This window comes from Fundulus heteroclitus, chromosome 6, assembly GCF_011125445.2.
Source record: "Fundulus heteroclitus isolate FHET01 chromosome 6, MU-UCD_Fhet_4.1, whole genome shotgun sequence".
NCBI classification, from domain to species: domain Eukaryota; kingdom Metazoa; phylum Chordata; class Actinopteri; order Cyprinodontiformes; family Fundulidae; genus Fundulus; species Fundulus heteroclitus.
In genome coordinates, this window is record NC_046366.1 from 8,803,147 (window position 1) to 8,829,112 (window position 25,966).

The 25,966-nt window shown below is 47.6% G+C and overlaps 3 protein-coding genes across 3 annotated transcripts in view; 1 reads left to right on the forward strand and 2 right to left on the reverse strand.

The window, feature by feature from the left end:
* Window positions 1-2,998, forward strand: part of sugt1 (SGT1 homolog, MIS12 kinetochore complex assembly cochaperone) — a gene marked incomplete in the record, with an annotated part of 54,395 nt that extends 51,397 nt beyond the window's left edge. The window contains 2 exon segments of the mRNA XM_021319431.2: window positions 2,251-2,345; window positions 2,891-2,998. Of these exon segments, the coding sequence (XP_021175106.2) occupies window positions 2,251-2,345; window positions 2,891-2,918 (123 nt within the window).
* A 967-nt stretch (window positions 2,999-3,965) lies between these two features.
* LOC105930255 (chondromodulin) lies at window positions 3,966-15,493 on the reverse strand. Its single transcript, XM_012868373.3, has 7 exons — window positions 15,382-15,493; window positions 15,036-15,176; window positions 12,396-12,536; window positions 11,830-11,943; window positions 6,991-7,141; window positions 6,455-6,573; window positions 3,966-6,017 (listed from the first exon to the last, which is right to left on the reverse strand). The coding sequence occupies exons 1-7, from the start codon at window positions 15,451-15,453 to the stop codon at window positions 5,793-5,795; spliced, it is 963 nt and encodes a 320-aa protein (XP_012723827.2). The 5' UTR covers window positions 15,454-15,493; the 3' UTR covers window positions 3,966-5,792.
* Window positions 15,494-18,506: 3,013 nt separating this feature from the next.
* On the reverse strand, window positions 18,507-22,914 carry LOC105930233 (protocadherin-8). Its single transcript, XM_012868334.3, has 3 exons — window positions 20,138-22,914; window positions 19,807-20,032; window positions 18,507-19,718 (listed from the first exon to the last, which is right to left on the reverse strand). The coding sequence occupies exons 1-3, from the start codon at window positions 22,631-22,633 to the stop codon at window positions 19,366-19,368; spliced, it is 3,075 nt and encodes a 1,024-aa protein (XP_012723788.2). The 5' UTR covers window positions 22,634-22,914; the 3' UTR covers window positions 18,507-19,365.
* Between the last annotated feature and the right edge of the window lie 3,052 nt (window positions 22,915-25,966).

Below are 25,966 nucleotides of genomic sequence, written 5' to 3' on the forward strand. Positions count from 1 at the left end.
TAGAACAGGCAAATGGACCCCACGTGTGGTCCTTGAGGGCTACCTGATGCCCGTGGGCACCATGTTGGTGACTCCTGCTGTAGAGTCGTTAAAAATGGTATATTCAGATTAGAAGAATTGAGTAGGCTGACCTGAAAGTGTAAAACACGTGCATTTGTAATTGTGCAAGAAAAACGGCAACAGACTGACTACAAAAAAAAATGGAAACGGTTCTGCAATTAACAGCAGGGATGTGAAAAAAAAAAAACGTATTGATTTTGTTGGTGGCTGTTATTATTATAAAGTCTAACACCTGCTGGGAGGAAGGACACATCATTTAATATAGTATTGTTATATTCTTTCATTTTAGCCTGTTTTTTGTTTCATGGGCTTTCAGCCATTACCGGGGATTTTAAAAGCCCTTCTGCACGCTTATATACAATTTTCCCGATTAATTTGCCGAGACCACACTTCCCCAGATAGAGGGTCTGGGTGTAGGACTTTCAGATTACCTCGGGATAGTCGAGGTGTTCGGTTAAGGCAGAATGTCTAAGCAGAAGCGGTCATGATGGAAGAGAGGGCCAAACTGCGAAGTTTGATATATTACGCAATTTGCAACACAAAATAAGCTTTTACGATGTTTTTAGGCGAGAACGTAGCTGTGTAAAATCCCTACTCAGTTTATCGACATCACTTTATTGTTCGCCAACGTTTCAGAGAAGTCCCTTTCCGCTGTGCTAAGAGTCAGCGATCCTCGCCAGCTGTCAGCCGACTGGGCAGTCAAGACTCGCTGTATCCAGAGAGAACGCCTGACTCCCATTTTCAAACCCCCGCTGGCTCTTACCACTGAGTGGAAGTTTAACACAGATATAATTAAGTTTTTCATTTGTTACTGAGTAAATCAGTTTGGTTGGGGATTAAAGGTAAGAGTCATAAAATAATAGTTTTACTTTTACTGGAGAGCAGGAAATTAGGAACTGAATAATTGGCTCATCTTCAACAACTGCTGAAGTTCCTCAAGCATTAAATAAACTAAAAACAAAACTGAGTAAAAGTTCAGGCTCTATTTTTATGGCTTCACGGTTTTGTGCTTCATGCTCTCATGGCTGCCACTGAGGTAAGGATGGGAACCGCTGGTAATGCCTTTGGGTTCTTATTACCGCCACCCGCTGCACTGGAGGTGTAGTGCAGTTGTCTTTACAACCTCCCCATACGTCATTAGGCTGATTTAAATACATTTTCTGCAGCCTTTTGGAGCGGTGGAAACAGAAACATTACAAATATCCCAGGATACCTTTTACCCGGGTTTAACAAACCAAAAAAAACAGGTATTTTAATCCTGGAATTTTCAGTAGAAAGGAGACTTTGGGTAAAAACACCAGAAACCATCTTATAATAATAATAATAATAATAATAATAATAATAATAATAATAATGATAAACTTTACTAATAATGCACTTTACATTTCAAGGGAAACTCAAAGTGCTACAGAGCAGAGAGCTAAAAACAATCCCCGGTTATTAATTAAAAACAGCATTTGAAATTCACCATTAACCATATCACACAAATAAAATCATAATAAAGTTTCTAAAAGGCTTCTTTAAACAACAATGTCTTAAGGGCTTTTTTACAGACCTCCACACTGTGTGGGGCTCTCAGGGTCTCTGGGAGGGCATTGCAGAGCCGAAGGGGCAACTGCCTGGAAGGTCCTGCCTCCCTTAGAGGAGAGTTTGGTCCTGGGCTGGTGAAGGCAGTATGAGGAGATGGTGGAGCGGAGGTGTTGGTGTGCAGGGCTTTTTGGCCTTGGACCTCCCCCATGGAGGCCATTTTGCCCAGTCGCTCTTTTTTCATTGTTGAATCATGAACACTGAACCTAACAGAGAAAAGAGATGACTGCAGCACTGTAGATGTTGTTCTGGGTTCTTTTATTACCTGGAGGAGTTCTCTATGCGCACTTGGATCAGGTTGGGTAGATGTGCGGCTCAATACATAATGAATGAAATTGTCCTTTTAAAACATTTTTTTTTATTTACTCAGGTTGTCTTTGTTATTAAAACTGAATCTACCATAACTGAGAATAATGTTGATATATTTGTGCTCCCAGCTGCTGTTTTAGTGGCATAATATGAGCCTCTTTGCAAAACATTGTAATAAAACCGTAAAAACATTGAAAAGCCATTACTCATTTCCCCACAATGCTGATGGAGTAAAATGTTCATGTCTTTGGGGCACTGTTGTGATTGCTCCCTGTTTCTCTCCCCCCTGTGCAGATGGAGTCTGGTGGTACGGTCCTGAGCACCAACTGGGGCGACGTGGGCACGAGGAAGGTGGATGTGAAGCCCCCAGATGACGTAGAGTTCAAGAAGTACTGAACATCTCCCTCTGTCTCTCTGTCCTTCGTCCCATCCTTTTTATTTTTATTTTTTTTATTTGGTTAAACATCATCTGTCTTCTCGTTTAAACTGCCTGAGCTCCTTTGGGATCCCTGGTTGCCTGGCAGTCTGCTCAGCCGTCAACTTCTTAGCCTGTTTCCTCGAGGAGGCGCGGCATTCCCACTATCACTGCACCAAAACAACAAGCGCCTACTCTCCACCCAAAGCATGTCACCGTGCAGGAGGGGGAGGGGGGGGGGGAATTTCAGTAATCTGTTGAGCGGTTTGACGAGCTTTATTTTAATTTTTTTTTTTTTAAAAGCCAATGGACTCAGAGAGGCAAACATTGGTAGACTTGACGAATGTCGCTTCAGCCTTCAGATGGGTTTTCTCAAACCAGCCCCTCCCTTTCTGTTTGGAAGCCCCCTTTTATATGATTTGCCACCTTCTGCACAGTGTAAAAATGTACAACTGGTTAGGATCTGAACTAACCATAAACGAATCTCTCTTTTCTTTCCTTTTTTTTTTTCCTGTGAAGAGTCTGCACCGATGGCTCGGCTTCTTGACTCGCCTGGCTCAGCACCTGCCGCTCCATCAGTGTGACTCACGCTTCATTGTAAATAAAAGATTTCTTGTTTTGACTGGAGATCCGTGTCCTGCGTCGCTTCTGTCTGTCGTGTCTGGAAACGGTTTCCACGAACCGGATAGGAAGTCTCTGAACGCATCACTCGCACTCAAAAGATGGCAGTATATTGGAAGGGGGAGGGGGAGGGGGGCATGCGGTGCGATTATGTGCCGGCAGCGTCGAAATGTGTTATTACTGATATGAGAGCAGGCGGTTGAGATACGGCCAACACCTTGAGGACGGGGTTTACTTATTGCAGTGTGATTGGTATCGGGATGAAGAGCCCCCCCCCCCAGGTTGTTTGGCCAAGGACGAGGATGCAGCCCAAGATGAGGGCAGAGCTGTCTGCCACCGCATACTGTATATGCAGCAGCTGTAACTCTGATGGGGGGGGGGTCTACTAAGCCAGGAAAGCATTAATATGGATCAGGCTTCCTAACCACATCATCAAGCCTCTCACACTGAGTTAAGTGTTAAATTCATCACACATCGTTTCATCTCTCCTGATGATCAAACAGCCATTTGTGACTCTGGATGGAACTCTTAGCTCCGTGACACTTTACTTTTCTCCCTCTCTCTCTCACACACACACACACACACACACACACACACACACACACTAGCTCCTCCAGTATCCTTCACACGCACACAAAAACACACCGCCCCCATCCTTACCCCCTACCCCTGCCCGAGGCGGCTCTGCGACATCAAAAGGAGCTAAGCGCTTTGCATCGTGGGTAAGATCTGGGTGCGTGACGGCTGCAGAGTCTTTAGTCTCATTAAAGAGTTCTAGATCCTCGACTCTCACATTAAAGAACTCCGGAAAACTTTCTGGTCGGGCCTTTGGAGCGGCGACCAGACGACGCGTTTGAGAGAACGACAGGGGGGGGCGTCGCTGAAAGAACCCAACGGTACATGCAAGACATAAAAGCAGATAACATATATTCTTTTGATGTGGAGCAGAATAAAGAGGCCTGGAACTCGGAGGTTTACTTAAAAAAGGAAAAAAGTTTTATTTCGTGATATTGCACTTTGAGAAGTTTTGGATGAAGATAAAACTACATATGGATGAACAGATGAGAGGAAAGCTGCAGTTGGTCGTTTTTCTAAAAGCCAACTACTGAAGACAAAGCGGTGAAGCGGCTGGACATTTCTTGTGAAAAGTGAAGGGCTATTTACAGGGCCTTGCATAAGTTGTCACGCCCCTTTAACCTTTTCACATTTAGTCCTGCTACAACCTCTTTCAGTGGATTTTACTGGGGCTTCATGTGACAGGCCCACACAAAGTAGAACACATTTGTAATGTGAAAACATGCTTTTTAACAAATAAAAGATCCCCAAAATGTGAGTTTGTGCTCAGCCCCATTTTCTCCGACACCCTGAAATAAAAACCCGTTGCCTTCAATTCACCTAATGTGGTTCTGACAGCGTCATTATGTGGGGATATTGCAAATACCTACATCAGATATTTAAATATTTGACTCATGTCTGGACCGTGGGCTGTTCTAATGTAAACATCTTGTTCTAAGTTGGGGCAGCAGCTCAATATTAAGAAACTGGCATTGTCATATTATTGTGATGATTTTGAGATCAAGCCACATTTGCCTTTGTTATCTTCCTCTTCCTTGATCTCGAGGGTTCCTGCCTTTCTTTCTTAGTATTAGCCTCATGGTCAAGATTTAGAGCTGCTGTGGACGTAAAAAATTTAAAATCATTTTAAGAGGACCTTCAAAGAGCAGGGGCACCTTCAAAGTTATTGTCAACTCAATGTTGTGCCCTTTTTTTTTGTTATTTGCACATATTGATATGTTGGTGATTATTGCAACTCGGTATGTTAAGCCGTTTTAATCCAAACCATTCCAAGTGTAGCTCTGTCTGTAATTTTGGGGGCGTTTTCCTGCTGGAGGTAAACTTTCACCCCAGTCTGAAGTCTTTGCAGCCTCTAACAGGTCCAGCGTTTCTTCCCCCTGTATTTAGCTCCATACACTCTTCCCACCAACTCTGTCCAGTCCCCCGTCTCTGCCGGAGGAAGCCACCCCCACACCATGATGCTGCCACCGTCACGCTAGGAGATTTTTAAAAGCAACTTCTGGCTCTGGATTTTATTTAAGAGTTATTGGAGTAAAAAGGTGTCTCAACTCAAATCTGCATCACTTTTTTTTCTTGAGTTTTAAATGTGAAGAAGTTCAAAGGCCCTGCGTTACCCTTCCACTCGGTTTGGCACTACTTTGTGCTGGTCCATCACCTAAAATCCCAATAAAACACATTGGAGTTTCTGATGGTATTGTGACAAAACGTAGAAATGAACCCTTTGGGAAGTTACTGTAAATTCACTCACTTCTTCATGGACATTTATGTACAGCTTTTTTTTTTTTTTTTTAGACAAAGCAAGGACAAACACTGCTGATCAGCTCTACCAATACAAGCTTTTTTTTTTTTATTTTACGTGAAGGAACGTCACTATCCCTGTTTTCTTGGCAGCATGTTGCGCTCTCGTTTAGAAGACCCAGATCGGTAGCTGGTGGATGAGTTTTATGAGGATTAAAGGATGTGAAGCCTCCACGTTACCTTACAATGTCAGATCAGCTTTACATGCATACAGGGATTCATAAACACGGCCACTAACGCAGTTCCTTTTGTACAAATCTGCTTAGACTCAGCTACCTACAGTAAATGTCATCAAGAAAAGTCCCCCACCTTTCTTTTTTTTTTTTTACTTTTTTCCCTTCATCTCACCTCCTTTTGAACCCCCATCCCTCCCTCCTTCCTCTCTCCTGGGCTCTACCATGTCTCCTGGCCACTATGGCCTTTTTTCTCACACCAGCCCCAAGATGCGCGCCACCCACCATTTGCAGGGCATGATAACTCTGCAGGCCACCCTGCAGCCCCTGTAGTGGTACGGCCAAGGGTGGTAGCCCCCGAGCGGCTCGCAGATCCTGTGGCAGTGGGTGTAGGCGCGCCGGCACTCGTTGCAGCACACGCCCTGGTGGTCCAGCATGGGGTCCATGTCCATGGTGCCCAGCTCGCCCTCGAGGCCTCGCTGCAGGGGGGGGAGGAGAGGGAAGCAGTCAGACCCTAGCGGGCATGTTTAGCTGGGGAGAGATCTCACTGCAGCCCTGTTAAAAATGGCTTTTTCAGCTGGCATGATTGGGAGGCAGAGAGGTCACATGTGGGGGATTTTTTTTCTCTTCCATCCTGCCTGCAGTTATCAAGGCTGGGATGAAGGAGGGGGATGAGACTGTTTATTCATACAGCCTCATTCCTGAAAGGAAAGCTTTAGACAGCAGCGCACACACTCAGATGTGCCGTGACACGCCGGGGCCCCTCCGCCGTGACCCCCAGCATCTGCTGCCGCTCTGAGAAGCTCTCCTCGGGAAAAGGCCTTCTCAGGCAGCCCCTCGTATCCAAGTGGACAGCTGGCGGCGCTCCGGTCGGACGTAAACACGGCGGAGGGAGACGTGGGGACGTGTGACTCACCTGGTAGGGGTTGTCCGGGTTGAACTCTGCCTCCACGTCCTCGTAGTCGTCGGCAGCAGCAGCAGCAGCAGCCGCCTGCCGGCGCCGGCGGGGGACGGCTCGGCTCCTCCTCTCGCCTCCTGCACACATCACAGCGTCAGCGTCTGACAGCAGAGCAAATTCAGGAGCCGAGTGGCACTAATGTGGCACGGCTCCTCGTCGCGCAGCCGCTTCCCGGCCAGCGCTTTTTTTTTTTTTTTTGAAATCCTCAGATGAAAAGTAGGACAGAAATTGTGTTTTAGAACTCTTGACCCCCGCCGCATGCTAAACACTCAGCATTCGGGGTCCGGGAAACTTCAAAAACAAGATTGCTGCTTATTCCCTTCTTCTCTTCTTCATCAGCTTATTCCATTCTCTGCAGATCAAACAGCTGCAACGTTGAGCAGAAAACGCTTGAGACCGTTTGACCCACGTTGTCGTTCTGCGTAAACGCTCGCTTTGTCTGAAATCCTTTCAGCGTCGGATCTGAAAGCTTTCCCAGAGAACGGTGGGCTTACTGGGGGAGTATGTGGGACGGAGCCAGAAGATCGGCAGCTCTCCGCACAGGTCCAGGATCTTGCTGCTGAGGAAGGAGGAGTCGGTCAGAGGCGGGCCTGCCGCCACCAAGATCAGATCGTCCTCGAATTTAGCTGGCATCACCTCGTCGTTCTGCAAGGGGAAAATGAAGGAGAAGCACGTCAGGCACAGCGTACAAGAACAGAGCACAGTCTGCTGCGTCGTGTTAGATGGATGAGCTGCACTCCCAGACATGGCCGTCCGCCTAAGCCGACAGGCCGGCCAAGGAGAGTGTTATTCTGGGATGGAGCCAGGAGGCCTGTGGTTACTCTGGAGGAGCTGCAGAGATCTACAGCTCAGGTGGGAGATGGAGCCAAAGACTTAAGACTCATTGGAAGTACTTGGTACTTGTATAGCGCTTTAATCAGTCCCACATCCCCAAAGCGCTTTACACCACATTCACACCCTGACGGTGGTGAGCTATGTTAGCAGCCACAGCTGCCCTGGGGCAGACTGACGGAGGCGAGGCTACCATACATCGCCGCCACCAGACCTCTGACCACCGCCAGCAGCCAACGCGGGTGCAGTGTCTTGCCCAAGGACACGACGACTGAGACTGTTGAACCTCCAACCTGCCTATCGCTGGACAAACTCCCTGATTCCTGCGTCACTGTCGCCCCTACGTGTTAGTCAAAGTCCTGACCTGGGACCAATTGGAGAATTTGCATCAACTCTTTAAAACTGATGTTCCCGTGAGCTTTCCGTCCAATCTGACAGACTTTCTTTCCAAAACAGCTGCATTTAGTTTTAACTGATTAAATTTCAGGTCCTCAGAGGTGAACACTACTTCTAATTAAGTGACCTCTGAAGCCTGGGTTTCATTTCATGGCATCAAGTTAAAGGGGGCAGAAAACAAAAGCACTCCACACTTTGCATACTTTCAAAACCATGTATCGTTCTCCTTCCACTTCACAGTTATGAACTGCTTTGTGTTGATCCATCACAAAATGTCCATGATGAAACTGTGCATCTCTACTTCGGCGAGGCGATCTAAAATCAAACTTGAGCAAGCATTACAAGAGCAGAACAACAGTTCGCTGCTGGGGCTTTCTGCATCCTGTCACTCTCCTTTAAATAAGCCACAGCCTCTGCATCCGGTCCAAGTCTAATCCTCATTATTGGTGCCCTGATAATGCTCCTTTTAGGATTATAAAAGCAAGCCTGAAGGCACTGGAGGCTGCAGTATGTAGATTGTCTCTCCGCTGACATTTCCTTGAATACGCGATGTCAGGTCTCGTCAGCGTCTGATTGGAAGAGGTTTGATGCGCCGAATGGATGGGAATCTGCTTTTTTAACATAAAAACAATTTTAAAAAAAGCAAACGTGGTTTCTCCGCAGAAACGTACGTGTTCTGCACCCACAGCCTGCAGGGGAGAGGGGAACTCTGTAGGGATGATCTCGCCCACAGGACGCGCTGCACCAGCTAAAAGTCACGTTTAGGAACCTTTCAGAAATGACTTTTTTTTTTTTTCTTACCCCAGCTCAGAAATCATTTGCTGCAGGGACAAATAAAAGCAGGGGGTCCTCCTTCACTGCTCGTCTGACTGATAAGAGTTTATGTGACCCCCCCTCCCTCCTCCTCTTCCTCCTACTGGATCAAGGAGGGTTCTGTGTGTGCGTGCGCGCTCATCCAACCCATATCTGCCATCATTCTAAATTATAGCAAATGACCAGCCTGCAGCAACCATTATAACAACATCTCCATGTCTCCAAACACAAGGAGACTCACACACCCTGACGCCGTCACATACGCACACCAACGATCATTTATGAGGCAATAACACGAGCACACACACGAGCACAAATGTGAAATAAATGATCGTTTATGAGGCAGACAGAGGCAATAAGAGCAGCCTTGCGTGATAATTAATTGTGTTGTTGTTGTGTTCACGTGGGAGTGTTTATGCGCGCGTACGTCGGCGAAAAGGCAGTTGTGCTGATGTGGATTTATGCGGATGTGAGGCTTACCCAGAACTAAATGATTTTAATTATCACACGGCCTCAATTGAGCAATCACACGCTGTGGTGTGTTTTGCGATAACAATCCTCGCACACGCCGCGCGTCCTCCCACTGTGTGTGACGACCGTGTGTGTGTGTGTGTGTGTGTGTGTGTGTGTGTGTGTGTTATCCAGCCTGTCACAAGTCACCGGTGTGGTCCTGATAGGTCACTTGATCGAATTTCTGAGCACGCAGTGGCAGTAATTTAAAAGTGGCAGCTGTTTAGAGCAGGAATACCTGTTGTGGGGAGGGTGAGAATTTGTAATTACGAGTGTGTAACACGGGCTCCATTTATCAATCCCTTAAACTTCAATGACTATGCATATACAGACACGTTACGGGTCAACATGTCCTAGCTGACCAAGTGGACTGTCACGTTTCAGTGCTAGTAAAGGCTGACGCCATATCGTGTTGTGTTCAATGTGTCTCAGAGGTCAGAGCTGGGGTCTGAGGACGATGCATTACCCCAGTTCAGCACATTCCAGTTGCAAGTCCAAAAATCAGATGGATTTGCTGAATGTTTCAATTCAGTGCAATTCAATTTTATTGACATAGCGCCAATTCATGATACACGTCGTCTCAGGGCACTTTACAAAGTCAAATTCAATCAGATTTTACAGATTGGTCAAAAAGTTTCCTCTCTAAGGAAACCCAGTAGATTGCATCAAGTCTTGACAAGCAGCATTCAGTCCTGAAGGAGCGTAGAGCCACAGGGAGAGTCGTCTGCATTGTCCATGGCTTTGCAGCAATCCCTCTTACTGAGCAAGCATGAAGCGACAGTGGAAAGAAAAACTCCCCATTAACGGGAAGGAAAACCTCCAGCAGAACCAGAACCAGTGTGAACGGTCCTCTCCCTCGATTGACTGGGGGTTAGAGAAGACAGAGCAGAGACACAACAAGAGAGACAAACAAGCTCAGAAGCACATTATCTACCAGCAATAGGCCTTTTTACCAATGCTTTTCACTCTACGTTCTACATCTGTGTAATCATCGTCCTCTAACCCCACCTGGCCCTCATGCCCCCTCTCCTCCCAGTGTCTAGATTTATAAGAGGTTGATAACATTTCAGTTGTATGAGCCACTGTGTAATTATTTATTTTTTTGTTCTGGAGGTTTTTTTTTATCTTTTTTTCACTTTTATCTTTGCCTCAATCTGATTTAAAAAAAAAGAGGGTTCTCTTGAAATGGAGATTTATTAGTCGTTACCTCTTAAAAGGATGTTTTTTTTTTTGTTGTAAGGGTTCTATGAAGTTATTCGCTCTCCTACCTGTAACACACTGGTGTTGTCTCAGACTGTTAATGTTACATCTGTGGGATACCGTGGATGTTAACTTTCCACGCTTTCACAAGGAATACTTGTTAAGTTAGCCGCTGAGATAAAGTTACTATAAAGAGACGTTAGTGGACGCTGCTGGCTGTATCAATCCAGCTCATCCACCGCGATCGGTCAGACTAGCGAGTCAAACCCCTTCCCCTTTCTGGAAACTCACCGTGATATGACTTGGACAAAAGCAAAGCCGCGTCCTTTTTGTGCAGGGAACACAACAACTACTGATTCTAACTTCACAGAGCTTCACCGCAGAAAATCCAAATGATCCTTTTAAACTGTCTGACCGTCCTGACTCCTCTAAACGATGGGATCTGACTTAGCTCCATTCTAGCTCATCTAACACTAAATATGCTTATGAAAATGAATACTGCATCTGCTTGCCTCAGGAAAGTCAGGTTGTCCAAAGTGTGACCCTTGGGGTGATTTAGAGCCCCCCCCCCCCCCCCACCCCGACCCCCGACTCCAATTAAAGAATGGTACAAATTTGGCCCACATGCACAAAAAGTTAACACCAATAGATGTCTTTTAATTTTTAGGACAGGATTTTCACTGACCAATTAAAGGGTGAAAATATTTAGTATCAGTTTTGTTCTTTCTTTGTCCCTGTTTTTCTTAATTTTGTTTTCATTGAATTGTAAATAGGAGCACAGAAATCCAGCGACTTTAACCCAGAAGCACTTCACCTTCATCCAACATGGCTGAACACAGCGAGCATTTCCGGAGAAAGAATGACCCACATCCTCTTCTTGCTGCTGAGAAAACAGTCGATCCAGGAAAATTAGGAAACTGCAAACTTTTCCTTTAATAAAGCAGCTGGTGGAGACCATTTTAGTGTTTGTATGTTTCCCCACAACGATGTATAGGTCCATTTCCTATCCCTTTGTTTGTTTAATAAAAAGTGCTGGAGAAATTAAAATAAATTATAATTCTTTTTGAGTTTTTGTGACCCTCGAATGCTTTGAACTCAGTCATTTTGGCCCCGGAGGCAAAAATGTTTGGTTACCACTTTTGGAAAGGGACCGTTTAGGTCTCAAACTGAGCGGTACAGTGAATTTAATTTATTTTGGACTATTGTGCTCCTGGCTTAATTAGTTCTAACCAATATAGGATTCGTAATTCTTTAATTTTGTGTAAACAAAGCACATCTGGCAGAAGCTGGGCAGACAGCTGTCTAAATATCTCCCCTAAGGTGGTTTATTATGGCTGCATGATGGATAAAACATGGGGGTTACACCTTATAGCAGACTTGTGCCTCATTGCAAAGGAGGAAATCCAGGCAAAAAGGGTCAGCCCGCTATAAATGATGCAGCGCCTATTTTTGATGGAAAAAGAAACACTTCAGAGCTTGTCAGATTTTGCTCTGTTGCAGGGATAAGGAGCCACTGCAAGACGCAAGTCAAACTGCGTGAAGCAGCAAATATACGACTATAAACAGAAAGAAAACCATCTCACCAGTTCAAATGTTGTCGGGTCCTTGTTAAGAGGCTCCACATCAGGGAGCTGAGCTTTAGCCTGGGTCTTGATGTAGCACTTGTCTCCCCCTGAAAAGCGGATCCCTGTAATTCCCTGAAAAAGTTGAGAAAGGCAAGGGTGTTTCATTAGTAAACCTTTTATTTATATCCCTGCACCTCACCTATGATCTCACACTCCAGATCTGACGCATTTGTGCACAACTTCAAATAAAGAGGATCAAAGGGACACTGTGATTAAAGGTCAAAATTTGAATATTCAAAGGCTTCAGCTACTGCTTCACTTCCCTGATTAGCCTGATTGGGGCTCTTTAATTAAAGGTCAAAAACCACCAGTCTGAATGTGCTGGAAATTAGAGGGACGACGAATCTTGACACTGATTTTTCCCGAGGGGATCCGATGTCTAATTGTTCTTCGTTTCTCCAATGGGTTAATGAGCCAATCTGCCCCTCGAGGGGCCTTCATTGGTCCAACCAACAATGTCACCGATGCCTCTGACACACCCGACAGCCTGGTGATATTTCCCAATTACGTCCGATCAAACTCACAGTCTCAAAGTCGTGGACCTCCAGCGCCTCGTCCGCCCCGCTGCCCGTGCTGAATCTCTCCATGTTGTTGGCAGAGTCGATCTCCATGGAGCCCTCCTCCACTCTGCCATTGATGCTCATGGTGTAGTGGACATTGTAGACCTGTGGACACACACGCACACACATGATGATCTGGACAGAAACGCTGTGCTCGTCGAACTTTTCCGGGTTTTGTCACTTTGCAACCACAAACTGATGTGGTTCATTTGGATCGAACGCGACAAAAATGCACAAATGAATGCATACGTTCACTTTAATGAGCATTGATTCAACACGGGCTCACACACATTTGCATTTTACTAGATTTCTTAAAACCTTTTCTCAAAACAGCTTCAGAATCATAAACATTGTATCCGGAGAAGCTCAGTCTGTGTAGTAGAAGGCTATTATTTCAGTCTGGTGTCGTCGTTTCAGCAGTCCTGGTTAGAACCTGTGTATGCACTCGTATGTTCCTAACGCTACCATTGCCAGGATGCCGACTGGTGGTGCCCTACAATCAAACTGTCCAGATGGACACCATTGTTAAAGGGGGACCCTAACAAGTCCTGCTTCCTGTTTGCAACTAGCTTTGAAGGGAACATGGAAGGTGCTCTGCTGCGATGAGACCGACACAGAACGTTTTGGCCTACGTGGAAAACTAACACCGTACATCTCCCACAGCCACAGGTGTCGCCAAACCTGCGGATTCAGGTTTTTTTTTTAAAGACTGAGATCTCATTAAGGAAAACATTTAGAAGCGACCAGAACTGAGTTTTCGTCACTTTGAAAAACATTTGAAAACGTTTCCTCCCATTGCTGTAGCAACCTCCGAGCTGAGCTGACCCCCAGCATTTAGCCTGAGAACTGCTGCACAGTGTCCCTCATTATTTATATCCTGAATTCAATTTGCTGTCATATGAACAGAAGCGACCTATTTCTGGGCAGGGTTACATCTCCATTGTTTCAGGATCCCAACAACGCTTCTGCCCTCAACACACCGTCCCCAAAGTGAAACATGGTAAGGGCCGCATCATGCTGTGGGGATGTTTTCTTTCTTTCTTTCAGAAAAGCCCAGATAGGACGTCAGAGGTGAAGGGAGGATGGATGGGGATAAAAACAGGACAGCCCTGGAACATAAAACCTGTTAGTCACAGCAAAAGACCTGCGGCTGTGGTGGAGGGTGTCCGTCCAGCAGGATTAGGACCCTAAAACATGCAGGCAGAGCTACGGTAAAATGATTTAGATCAAAGCATACTCATGTGTTAGAACGGCCCAGTCAAAGCCCAGACATAAAGACTTCAATATCGATGTTTACAGAAGCTCTTAATCCAGTCTGACTGAGCTTGAGCTCAGAAGAATGGTCAGAAATTTCAGTCTCCACATGTACAAAGTTGATAGAGAGATCCCCCTCCCCCCCAAAAAAAAAATAAATAAAATAAAATAAACTCCAGCTGCCCCTGCAGCAAATGCTCTTTTTTACCTATTAAGTTTTTATTTGTGAGACATTTTGGAAATGATGCATCCCTATCATTTCCCTCACAACGATGCGCTACTGTCGGTTTAAAGTTTTAGCATAAAGTTTTGAAAGTGGACATTGGATCGTGTCCTTGTAGCATAACAAAATGTGGAGAAGTCCAAGCGACGTGGCTACTTTGGGAGGCTCCGTGGCCGCAGAGTTTCAGACCGGCGTGTGAGGTATGAGGGTCCTGAGTGTGAACACAGCCTGGTTAGTTTTCTTAAATTCCCAAACACACACAGGTTCACACTTTGTTTCAGCTGTCCCTCCAGCTCTCTCTTGGTTCACGTTAGTTCGTCTCTGCAGACCTTTCCTGTGTCTTGGGAGCAGAAAACTTGCGCAGCGACTGCATTTCCCCCTCTTGCTCCTGGAGCATCGGCCGGACCAGAGAGAGAGAGGCCCTCGCCCCATTCCTTTCCCCCTCATTGCACCCTTTCAGGATCCCACAGCACAAACGGCTCCATTCACCAGGATTTGCCTCACACTGTACCACAGATAGGAGGGGGTTAACTTACACTTCCCTGTTTGTCTACGCAGCAAAAAATAAATCGGGGGGGGGAAAAAAAGAAATTAGTAGAAACCCTCCATTTGCTTTGCTCTGCTGGGATTTTAATTCAAACATGTTAGAAATTCTAACACTGATGACTAAGAGCCTGTTTTCTTCGTCGTTCTGAACGTATTCAACAAACATCTTTTCAGACTGACATTTTTCTTCAAAGAGAGCTGTTTTTCTTTTGTTTTTAAAGAGATATGTAACAGAAGTGAGGGGTTGGGGCTATTTGAGCTCTTTTAAACTGGTGCAAACTGATTAGTCACGTCCCTCCTTTTTAATCTGCTCTTTAATGGAGCTGGAGCAACCAAAGTACACTTGAATACAATCCTGAAACAAAGACGCGAAGCATAAAAGAGCCTGTGCCCTTTAATAATAATGAACAAGTTTGAGTGTGCATATAATAAAGCTTTTATGCATCAAATAAACCAGAATGTCTCATCGGGGGGCTCCCTTTCGCTGTCTTGTCGCCGGCTCCTTATTGAAGTTCGTTTCTTTGCAGCGGGCTATGAGCCGCTCCCACCAAAAAGAGCCAGTGTTAAAAGGCCACCCTTACGTGTTTTTCGTTGTTGTTCCAGAAGTAGAAAGCCCCGGCGGCTCCCAGCAGCAGCAGAACGGCTCCGGTTACGAGCACGGCGATCCCGGCCTTCAGCAGGCGTCCGTTGGAGGCTGGTTTCACCGTGACCGTGGAGTGGGCCTAAACGATTCAACACAGCGGCCCCACACAACATGAGACTGTGGATACAGACTAGCTTCATGGTCATCTAACAATTAAACTGCTAAATTATTTTATAATTTTTATTTTGCCCCTGACCGGTCCCCAAGGATGCACAGCAGGTTTCCAGGACTGCTTCCTGCAGCCTGGCCCTGAAAGTGCACCCCGTTGGCCTGAAGCGACTCACCGGAGACATGAAGTGATGCAGGTCCTCTGGTCCCGCTGCTGCAATGGGTACTTTCTCTGAGCTCCCCGCCATGACTGGAGCCAAACACTCAAATAACTTTTCAAGCTCCTGTTCTCTGACTCCCCCTGCTCGTTCCCCCCCCCCCCCCTCTCTCTCTCTCTCTCTCTCTCTCTCTCTTTTCCAGAAGAGGAGGAGGAAGGCCGCTTCTCAGTCAAACTTTACTTTTTAGCCCAAACTGGGCATTTTCAGCCCTTAGAACTTTTAATAAAAAAAGGTAAAGTCTAGGTTGTAACTTCAAGCTGATTACCAGCCAGAGAAGGGCACTAATGTGCATAAAACCTCTCCGTGAGGTTTTATGCCTTCTTCCAGAAAATCATTAACCATTTTTCCCTTTGAAGATTCCATAGGCTGCTCATGCAACTTGCATGAGTTTGATCCTGCTCTGATCCTCAGGATTTCGTATCATTAGGCTTTATGACAACCTTAGCGGGGACCTGTTCAGTAATTGTGATGATAGCGGAGAAGGGGTGTGTTTTTTTTTTTTTTTTCCCATCCCACCTTTTGCAGAGCCCCTCGGTCTTGCTGTTTTTCCCAGATTCTTTACTGTCTCAGGTCAAATGTCACTCCTGCGGAATCTCACAGGTTCTTCTCCCCCTCCTTGATGGACATGGCGACGTGCCAAAGCTGTCCTTTGGCTGGGTCACATTCCTACACCTTCTCTGGCGTCCACGGCGTTTGCTGTTAATAAAAAATGTCTTGAATCCATGAATGATAACGATGAGATTACGTGTGAATTTGGCACGTGGACAGACAGGAAAAAAAAGAAGATCTGTTCTTCAAAAGTATTCAGGCCTAAATGCTATGAAAAGGTTCAGACTGGAATTCTGGCCCTTTTACTCTGTTACCCCTTCATAAAATTCAGCACGACTGATTCCCTTTAAAAAGTCACCTAATTAGTGCAGTGGAGTCCACCCAGCAGTAATCGAACCTCAGTATTGATCCGAATGTTCTGCCAACGGCGTCATGAACACCAAGGAACACAGCCTCAGGTCAAGGATGAAGCTGTGGACAGGTTTGAAGCAGAACTGAGAGAGAAAATCATCTCACAGAGCGTTCTATCATCTCAAAAGGGATAGAGACACAACTGCAGACCGACCAAGTGGTGGCCTCAACTGACTGGCTGTGGAAGGACAGCATTAATCAACAAAGCAGGCAAAACAGTATGTTGTCACTCTGGAGGAGCTGCAGAGTTCCCCAGCTCAGGAGGGGGAGAATCTGCAGACAGGATGAGCATTGGTCATGGAATCGGCAGATATGGAAGAGTTTCCAGCAGGTCACTGTGGACAGTGAGTCATAAGAAGTCCTTTTAAAGTTTGCCAAAAGCCGCCTAGGGAAGCGCTGCAGATATGTGGAACAAAGTTCTTCAGGTTTATTGTCTGATGAAGTTTGTGGCCTGAAGGCAAGATGCTATGAGTGGTGGGTAAACTAACATCACCCTGAAAAAGAGGTGGGTAGTAACCAGTTACATTTACTCAGCACCAGAGAGATCAGAACCTAGAGTTTATGTTAAAGAGAGTTCTTATTTGTACACAAGTTTTGTTATTTTAATGATATTTTATATCTGCTGAGCTCATCGAGCCATTTGGAGGTCAAATAAATGTACAGTAAACAGTAGATATCGCCATTGAAAATACTTTGTACTGTTGTAACATACTATATAAACAATAACTTCTGTAAGTATTGCTTTCAAGTTAATGTTGGAAGAAATATTTAGAAAAGTGTTTTTCTACCTGACTTAGATGTTTTACAATTATGCTAGTCTTTGTATATTTTTTCTTTTTTGTCTATAGAATACCAGAATTTGCACATAGCCTTATATTTTTTTCAGTCCGATTGCAGCATTTTTAAACGTTAAATCATTAGCAGCTATGATTACTTACTCGGTACTTGAGTAGCCTTCTTACTAAATACTTTTTTTACTCATAATTGAGTCATTTCTTGGCTGACTGTTCTTTACTTGAGTAAGAATATGTTGAAGTGTTGGTACTTTTACTTGAGTAAAATACATGGCTACTCTGCCCAACTCTACACTGAATCCTTCATCTCCACGGCAAAGCATGATAGTGGCAGCGTGGAGCTGTGGGGATGCTTTTTTTTTGCAGGGGCAGGAAAATGGGTTGATGAGAAGATGGTAAATACAGGGCAGTCCTGAAAAGAAACCTGTTAGAGGTCCTATAAGACCAGCAGGACGAAAACCCTCAACATGCAGCCAGAGCCACAATGGAGTGGTTTTATATGTCAAAGCCTATCCATGTGGTAGAACGTCCTAGTCAAAGTCCCAACCTGAATCCAATTCATGGAGACTTGAAAAATTAAATTTGCGGATGCTTTCAATAAAATCCTACAGAGCTGCTTGAGTTGTTTTGAGTTGAGTCAGCAACAAATCTTGTCTCCAGACGCGGAAAGCTGGGAATCACACGCAGCTGCTAAGCGGCAAAAGATGGCTCTACAAAGTATCGACTCATCGGGGCTGATCGCCGCTTTTTAAAATATTGGTTTATTACAGTTTTTTTTATTGGTTTATTGGTTTCCTTTTGCTTCCACTTCTACTTCCATTCCAATTGTATTAGTCTTGCCCACTAAGCTGTGATCGTAACTTGAGATTTGAAAAAAGTTCAAGGGGTGTGAAGACCCCCTATCCACTTTTTATCTGTCTCCTAAATATTATTTATACATAACAAAGATAACGTGTCCCTCATATATTTTCATCACCCTTACTACTGACTTCAGGTGCTAAAGCCCCAAACACATCCTCTGATTCTTCATGAAAAGGAAGTGATAAATAACAGATTTGCACAGGGTTTGGCTGACGTGTGTGAAATGGTGGTGGTGTTGGTGTGTGTGGGTGTGGGTGGGTGGGTGGGGGGGGCGCATTTGCTTAAAAGGGTCTGTTTTGGGCATCTCACCAGCAGCATCATGTATTCACAGAGGGGGGGAAAAGCTCAGGTGACCTTCCTCGTTGGGCTGCAAGGACACAGGCTCTGTCATGGTGCAATAACAGCTTCTGTTGCTGGCCAGCCGGACTGAGTCTCCATCTTCCTCAGGAACAAACTCCAACGCTTACATTCACAAGAGTATCTCAAAGTTTATTTGATTGTTGTTGTTTTTTTTGTTTTTTTTTCAGAATATTGTGATGATAAAAAAAGTCTGTACAGTGAATTATTATTGCATTCAAATGGTTTCATACATGTTTATCAACTTACATACATTTTGGGTCAACGGCCCTCAATCAGGACATTTTTCCGAGGGCATTTTAAATAGTAAGCATGCTTAAAGATCTGTATTTACATGTATTTACATGTTGTTGTATTTTTTGCTTAACATTGTGTTTTTTTTTTTATTTATAGAAAAATAAAATCTCTCCATGTACAAGTCTTGCATATGATACACTTCATGTCCAACAAATGTCCCAGAGTGATTGACCGGACGTCAAACGTAGTTCTCTGCATAAAGACAAACACACATAAAACAGCTGAGCCGACCCCAAGGCAGGAGATAACTGTGCAGCTGCTCTGGATCCCAAAGCCAACAGGGGGCAGCAAAGAGCTCAGGGACCAAGCCGGGTTTTTAGATATCTTCTAAATGAGTGATACGTCTGCTTTTATTGTGCAAAAATATAACTGGGAATCATATTATACATCGAGTTTAAAATCATACGACCTTTACTGTTTTTACACCCCACCTTTCTGCGAGGTATAAAAACGGGGACATTTGGGTTTTGACTGGCGGCAGCTGAAAGGGTCCCAAATCAGATTCTGCTCTGGGCCCCGTTCTCTCTGGGACCGGCTGTGTACGGAAGCGTGAGTCTCTGTAAGCACACTCCTCATAACAGACACAGCCACATCTCTCTCTCTCTGCTTCAAAGCATCATAAATTAAAACTCTGAACAATCTGTACATGTCGCGGAGACGTCTCTCCTCCGTCCTACGCGTCGTTGTTGGGACAGTGCGTCGGGGTTGGGGTGTAAACGGGGATGGCCACGTCGCTGATCTCCTGCACCCTCACCGGCCTGGGCGGGGTGACCAGCACGTAGTCGTACTCGTTGTGGAGGACCTTCTCGTAGACGCTCTGCAGCCCCACTGTCTTGGGTATGTGGGCCTGGTAGTAGTTGTCCCTGCGGTTGGGGTCCCGGGGCAGCGAGGCCGTCTTGGGCAGGCTGTTGAAGGAGGAGAGGGTCGGCGCCGGGGAGGGGGCTGCGTTGGCCCTGGTGGCCGAGGGGCTCCAGCATCGGTCGGAGTGGCCCAGGACTTTACACTCGCTGGTGCAAGCCCACAGAGCTGATGGAGGAACGGGGGGGAGGGTGAGGTTAGCTACGTCATCACACAGGTGCATCTCTTATCTGGAGGTCGTTTTTTTTCTCCTTACCGTTGTGCCCGCCCATGGGAGGAACCAGGGCCCCGTCCTTCTTCAGGCCGGTGTCTCCGCTGACATCGCTGTCGCTGTCATTGAAGTCGCTGTCCCCCTTGCCGCTGTCCTTGCCGCTGAAGGCCGGGTCTCTGGCGGAGATGGTGGTGTAGGAGTTGCCCTTCCAGATGGTGATGGGCCTCACCGCCTCTTTCCCGTTCCCATACCCAGGCAGAGTGGAGTAGCCCTGCAGGAGAGGAGCAAAAAGAAGAAAGCACATGTTACTGTCTGCTCAATAAACACTTCTCCCCCCACACACACACACACTCTCCTCACTATCCCTCTGTCTTACCTCGTGTTTATTCCCGCGGAGCTTGCTGTTGTTGTCTGAGTCATACACGCAGGGCACCTCGCTGCCGTCCTCTGAGGCCGAGCACATGTCGCCTCCCCCGGGGTGAGCCGGGGTGAAAGCCCCGGGCTGGCTGCTGTAAGAGTGTCCCTCAAAGACCTCCCCCGCGCCTCCTCCTCCTCCTCCTCCTCCTCCCCCACCTCCCCCGGCGGCTCCGTGGAGTGGCAGGAGCGGGTTGTCCCCCGCGTGGTTCCTGCCCCGCTCCAGCGTGCCCTTCTCCCCGTAGGAGTCGCTGTCCTCGCCGCTCTTGTCCCGCCGCCGCCGGTTGCAGGTGGTCGCGATGAGGATGATGGCGAGCAGCAGGAGCGTGCAGCTTCCCGCGAGCACGACGATGATCACCACCGACAGGTCCCACTGCGCGCGCGCCCCGTCCCCGCCGCCCGCCTGGTACACCGTCCTGTCGCGCGGCGGGGAGCCCGCGATGATGAGGAAGTGGAGCGCGGCGGTGGAGGTGAGCGCGGGCCTCCCGTTGTCGCTCACCGTCACGGTCACGCTCAGGGTCTCGTCCACCTCGTGGCTGAGCACCTGGTTCAGGTAGATCTCGCCGGTGGCTTTGTTGACCGAGAACACGGAGGGCTCGCCGGTGGCGAGTCCGTAGGACAGCTCCGCGTTCACGCCCTCGTCGGCGTCCCGCGCCTCCACGCGGGTCACGATGTAACCCGAGGGCGAGTCCCGGGGCAGAAGGACCTCGGCGGAGCCGTTGTTGAGCGGCGGCTGCGTGATGACCGGAGCGTTGTCGTTCTGGTCGATGATCCGCACGTAGACGCTGGTGCTGCCGGACAGCGGCGGGGAGCCGCTGTCGCTGGCCGTGACGCGGAGCTCCAGCTGCTTCATCACCTCGTAGTTGAAGCTCCTGAGCGCGTAAAGCGAGCCGCTGGCGGGATCCAGAGACACGAAAGTGGAAATCGGTGAGCCCGTGAAATAGGTGTCCGCTAGTTTGTACGTGACCTTCCCGTTTGACCCCATGTCCATGTCCCGCGCCACCACCGTGGTGATGTAGGCGCCCGGCGCGTTGTTCTCCACCACCGCCACCTCGTACACGGGCTTGCTGAACACCGGCGCGTTGTCGTTCTCGTCCGTCAGTCTGATGGTGTACTGGGTGATGGTCCTGAAAGGAGGGGAGCCCAGGTCCTCCGCCACCACCGTCAGGTTGTATTCGGGGATCTTCTCCCGGTCCAGCGGGCTGGTGCTCACGATCATGAAGCTGTCCTCGTACGCCTGCTGCAGCCGGAAGTGGTCGTGTCCGTAGAGCGTGCAGTGCACCTGGCCGTTTGCGCCAGAGTCTCTGTCCGAGGTGCTCACCAGCGCCACGAAGCTCTCCCTGGCCGCCGCCTCCGTGATGTACGCGATCCCCGCTGTGATGGAGGTCATCGGGGTGATGGAGATCTCCGGCGCGTTGTCGTTCACGTCCTGCACCTGAACCACGATCTTGCACATGGCCGGGCTCGGGTTCGGACCCAGGTCGCTGGCCTGGACGTCAAACTCGTAGGTGTTCTTGCTCTCGAAGTCGACGGGGCTCTCCAGAGTGAGCCGCCCGGTCTTCCTGTCCACCCTGAAGAGTTGCCGTATCTCAGGGGGCACCTGGTGGCCGAACCCGTACACCACCTCGCCGTTGAGCCCCTCGTCGGGGTCCTCCGCGTTCAGGTCCAGCAGGAGGGAGCCCACCGGCGCGTCCTCGGGCAGGTCCACGGAGAAGCTGCTCCTGTCGAACACGGGGCTGTTGTCGTTGTAGTCTTTCACCTTGACGTTTATGCGGGTCGTCCCGCTGCGGGACGGGTTGCCGCCGTCCATGGCGACCAGCTCCAGCGCGTAAGAGGCTTGCGTCTCGCGGTCCAGCTCCTTCATCAGCACCAGCTCCGCATATTTAACCCCGTCGGCCCTGCTGAGCACATCGATGGAAAAGTGACTGTTGACGGAGATCTGGTAGCTCTGGATGTAGTTGGCGCCGACGTCCTCGTCCACGGCGAAGTCCAGCGGGATCCGGGTGCCCACGGCCGTGTTCTCGGAGATCTCCAGGCTCGACTCCTTTCGGGGGAACTCGGGGGAGTTGTCGTTGATGTCCTTGACCTCCACCTCGACGTGGATGAGTTTGAACTGCTCTTTGGAGAAGCTGACCACGTCGAAGGCGATGAGGCAGTGCAGGGTGTGTTTGCAGATCCGCTCCCTGTCTATCCTCTCCCCTATCGTCAGCTGCCCGTCGCTCTCCCTGAGACGGATGAAAGAGGAGTTAAACTGTTTCATCATCCTGAAGCTGTTCCTGGAGCCTCCCGGTGAAGGCGAAGTGGAGTAGATGTCCTTGGCCAAGTTTCCAATCACCGTCCCCGGTGCGTCCTCCTCAAATGTCTGATATTTCACCGTTTTCCCCTGCGCCAGAGCAGCCAAAAGCAGGACGGAGGCGCACAGAGACACCAGCAGCCCGCTCCATCCTGTCGCTCCCATCTTGAGGTTCTGAAATTCAGCAAACTGATCTCACTGAGTCCAACTTGAGAGTTCAAAGAAAATGCTGAGAGAAAAAGTGTCCTCCTCTCCCTTCAGTCCACTCTCCTGGGTAGTTTTTTTTTTCTTCTCAGAACAAAGCCTGTGGTAAATATTCCATATGTCTGTTAATGCGCACTCGGGATGCGCTGCGCTCTCACTCACTCACTACTGGAGGTGTGCTGCTCTGTCAGCGCAAGCGGGCTGCAGTGTCTGCGGGAGGGTTTATACGGCGAGGCATGCAAATGAGCCGCACTGTGACCAATCCGTGCTTTGAGATGGGGAGGTTAAAAAAAAAAAAAGAAAGAGGGGGGGGGGTCATCCGTGAGACCTCTAAACCCTGCTTAGAGATTCCTGGGCTGTCCGGAGCAACTTGGCACCCAATTTGTGGGCTAAATGCAGAGCTTGATTTAATACTGTTATAGTTTCCGTTGCTTGTTTATGTTCCCCGGGCTGCTAAATGAGTCTGCGCGCCGACACGCGGGTGGAGGGGGAGGCACGGAGATGCGCAGTGTCCCTGAGCTAGAGGACAAAGCATTTGAATAGGAGTGTCTGATGGGACCGCTTTACCTCCGAATGCGTTTCAGAGATTTATACTGAAACCCTGTTTGGATCCCCCTCACGCGTGTCCCGTGTAACGCACTGAAGAAGAAACACGAGGCTGAGATGCCCCACTGACCTCTCCACCTCTGAAACAGGAGGATACCCAAACTTAAGGCACGCAGGACGCTAGTTATCATTCCGCCCTCATCCTCGGAGTGCCCTCATCTACCCAGCCCGACGGAGAAAACATGGAGGGTTGACTGACTGCTCTGCGGCTCAGCATGCTGAACAGTGGGACGACTTTACTCTGCAAAACTATTCAGACCCCTTACAACATTTTCTCATAATAACCTCTAAATGCAATGTGCGTTATTGGCATATTATGTGGTAGCCCTACGAAAAGCGGTGTAACATTGTGAAGTGGGAGGAAAGTCTGAGCTTTAAAAACAGTCACAAAGAAGGATCTGAAAAGTGCGGTGTGCTTTTATGCCTCCCTCTCTCAGGTCAACACTGAGCAGGACAGCCTTTTGCTGCAGAACTTTGGCACATCTACAGGCTGAACTCACACTCTTCTTTTCTGGGTATAGCTAATTCTTAGTCAGATTGGATGGAGAGCATCTGTGAACATGAAAACCTTCCCACAGATTCTAAGTTGGGTTCAGGTCTTGACTTTGACTAGGCCGTTCCAACACAGGAGGATGCTATGATGTAGAATATTCCAGTTGCTCTGGCTGTATGTTTAGGGTGCTTGACTTTTAGAGCCTCCAGGACATTTACTTCTTTGTTTCAGCCATCTTCTTGCTAACTCCAAACAGCTTCCCTTTCTCTGCTGAACAAATGTATTCCCACAACATGATGCTTCCACCGCCATGCTTCACAATGGAGGTGGTGTAGATTCCCCAATTAGAATTTTGAGTTTTTCTTTGTTTTTGTTTTTTGGCTTGTCTGACCAGAGCAACTTCCTCCACTTGCTTGTGGTCTACACAACTTTTGGCAAACTGCAAATGGGACTTCTTGTGGCTTCCGTTAAAGATTGGCTTTCTCCTTGCAAATGTTCCTTAAAGGCCAGATTAGTTGAGTGTAAAACTAACACTTGTCCTTTCTGCAGAGCTACCACTGCCCTCTCGGCGGCCTCTCTGATTAACGCTCTCCTTACCCAGCCCATCAGTCTGGGTGGATGGCCATGTCTTTGTATGTTAGTAATCGTCTCACTCTCTTTTCATTTTCAAATAATTGCACTCAGTGATACATTCCAAGTTTGGGATATTGTTTTATAGCCATACCTTTTTTTCAAACATCTCCACTGCCCTCTTTGCTGTGTCCCCTGATCTTCATGGTGCTGTTTGTTCACTAATATTTTCTAGCAATAGATTATGTTCAGAATGACATTGTTTACTGATTAGGTGGGTTTCTATAAGGCAGTAGGGAGCACTGGATTGTATTTGGGGGCAACAGATTAAATGGGGTTGGATTACAATACATGGCGTCTGATTTTATTGTTTATTGAAAAAAAAAAATCTTGAAAAGCTCAATTATTTTTCCTCCACTACTCTGTGTTCACTTCAGTCCCCAATAACAGAATGCTCAGAAGACAGTGGTTGTAATGTTACAATGTGAAAACATTCATGGGGTGTCCATAAATGTCTCTAGGCACGGCATACGTACAGAAGAATGTGGCGTAACCGGTGCTAATAGCATCATTTCGTAAATTCCATAAATTCGCTTTGCCTCCTGTTCACTCATCCCCCGCTGTGCTCTAATCTAATCTAGTAATTATTTGTCTTTCAGATCATATCTTCAGCTGCATAGGGACTATAAGCACTTAAAGATTGATTTTATTCTAATTCGGCTCAGGTCGGATCACGAGATGTGTTGCGACGGAGAAAGATTTTTTTTTTTTTTTTTTAAATTAAAGCCTATATAACGGCTCGGTTTAACATGCGGTTCTCAGTGGCCTCGGCTGCCAGAACAGAGAGGCGCAGGTGAAGGCGCACAAATACTCCCAGCTTTTACCCGTTACAAATGGGATTTGGCTTTAAACGCGGGGGGGATTTATCTGGATTTCAATGGTGAGATTATATCAAAGGCATATGAAGCCCTCGTTAGGAGTGGCGGCATAAAGGCATGGCGGGGTCTCCTTTTTGCAGCCGTCCTCGCCAGCATCGTGGCCCCTCTGAATCTGTCTGCGGGGGCCCTCACCCTCTCTGGCCCCATACAGCCCCCCAGCCTAACTATGGCATAATGAGGCAAAGCCACATGTAGCCTTTGTAGCACCATCCCTCCCCCCCCCCTCCCTCTCTCCTCCAGATCCCGAAACAGTCCCAGCTATGACTCCTTTCATTACTTGGAGATGGGAGATGAATTGGCCCGGACACAAGGGTCCCCCCCATTAAAATACATTTAGAGACAGACCGGGGCCCCGTCACGGCTCTTTAGGAGATTTTCCTCATTCACTCGCTCTTTCCTGACCCCTCCTCATGCTGCACCCCCCAGCCTTTTTCAGGGGCAACACTTGCCTTGCAGTGGAAGCTAATACAGGTTGGCATGTTCTATAAAGAACCCATCTGCCACTGAAAGTCAAATAGAAGGCACCTGAATGAACAAGCCCAGCTTAGTTGGGCCTGTCCTAAAGAAGCAGACACGAGACGTTGATTGATTAATGACATCACTTTCCAATTACCCCTGAAGAATGAGATCACCTCATGACTTTATGCTTTAAATGAGCCAGACTTGAGGTCCCGGGACTTTTTGGAG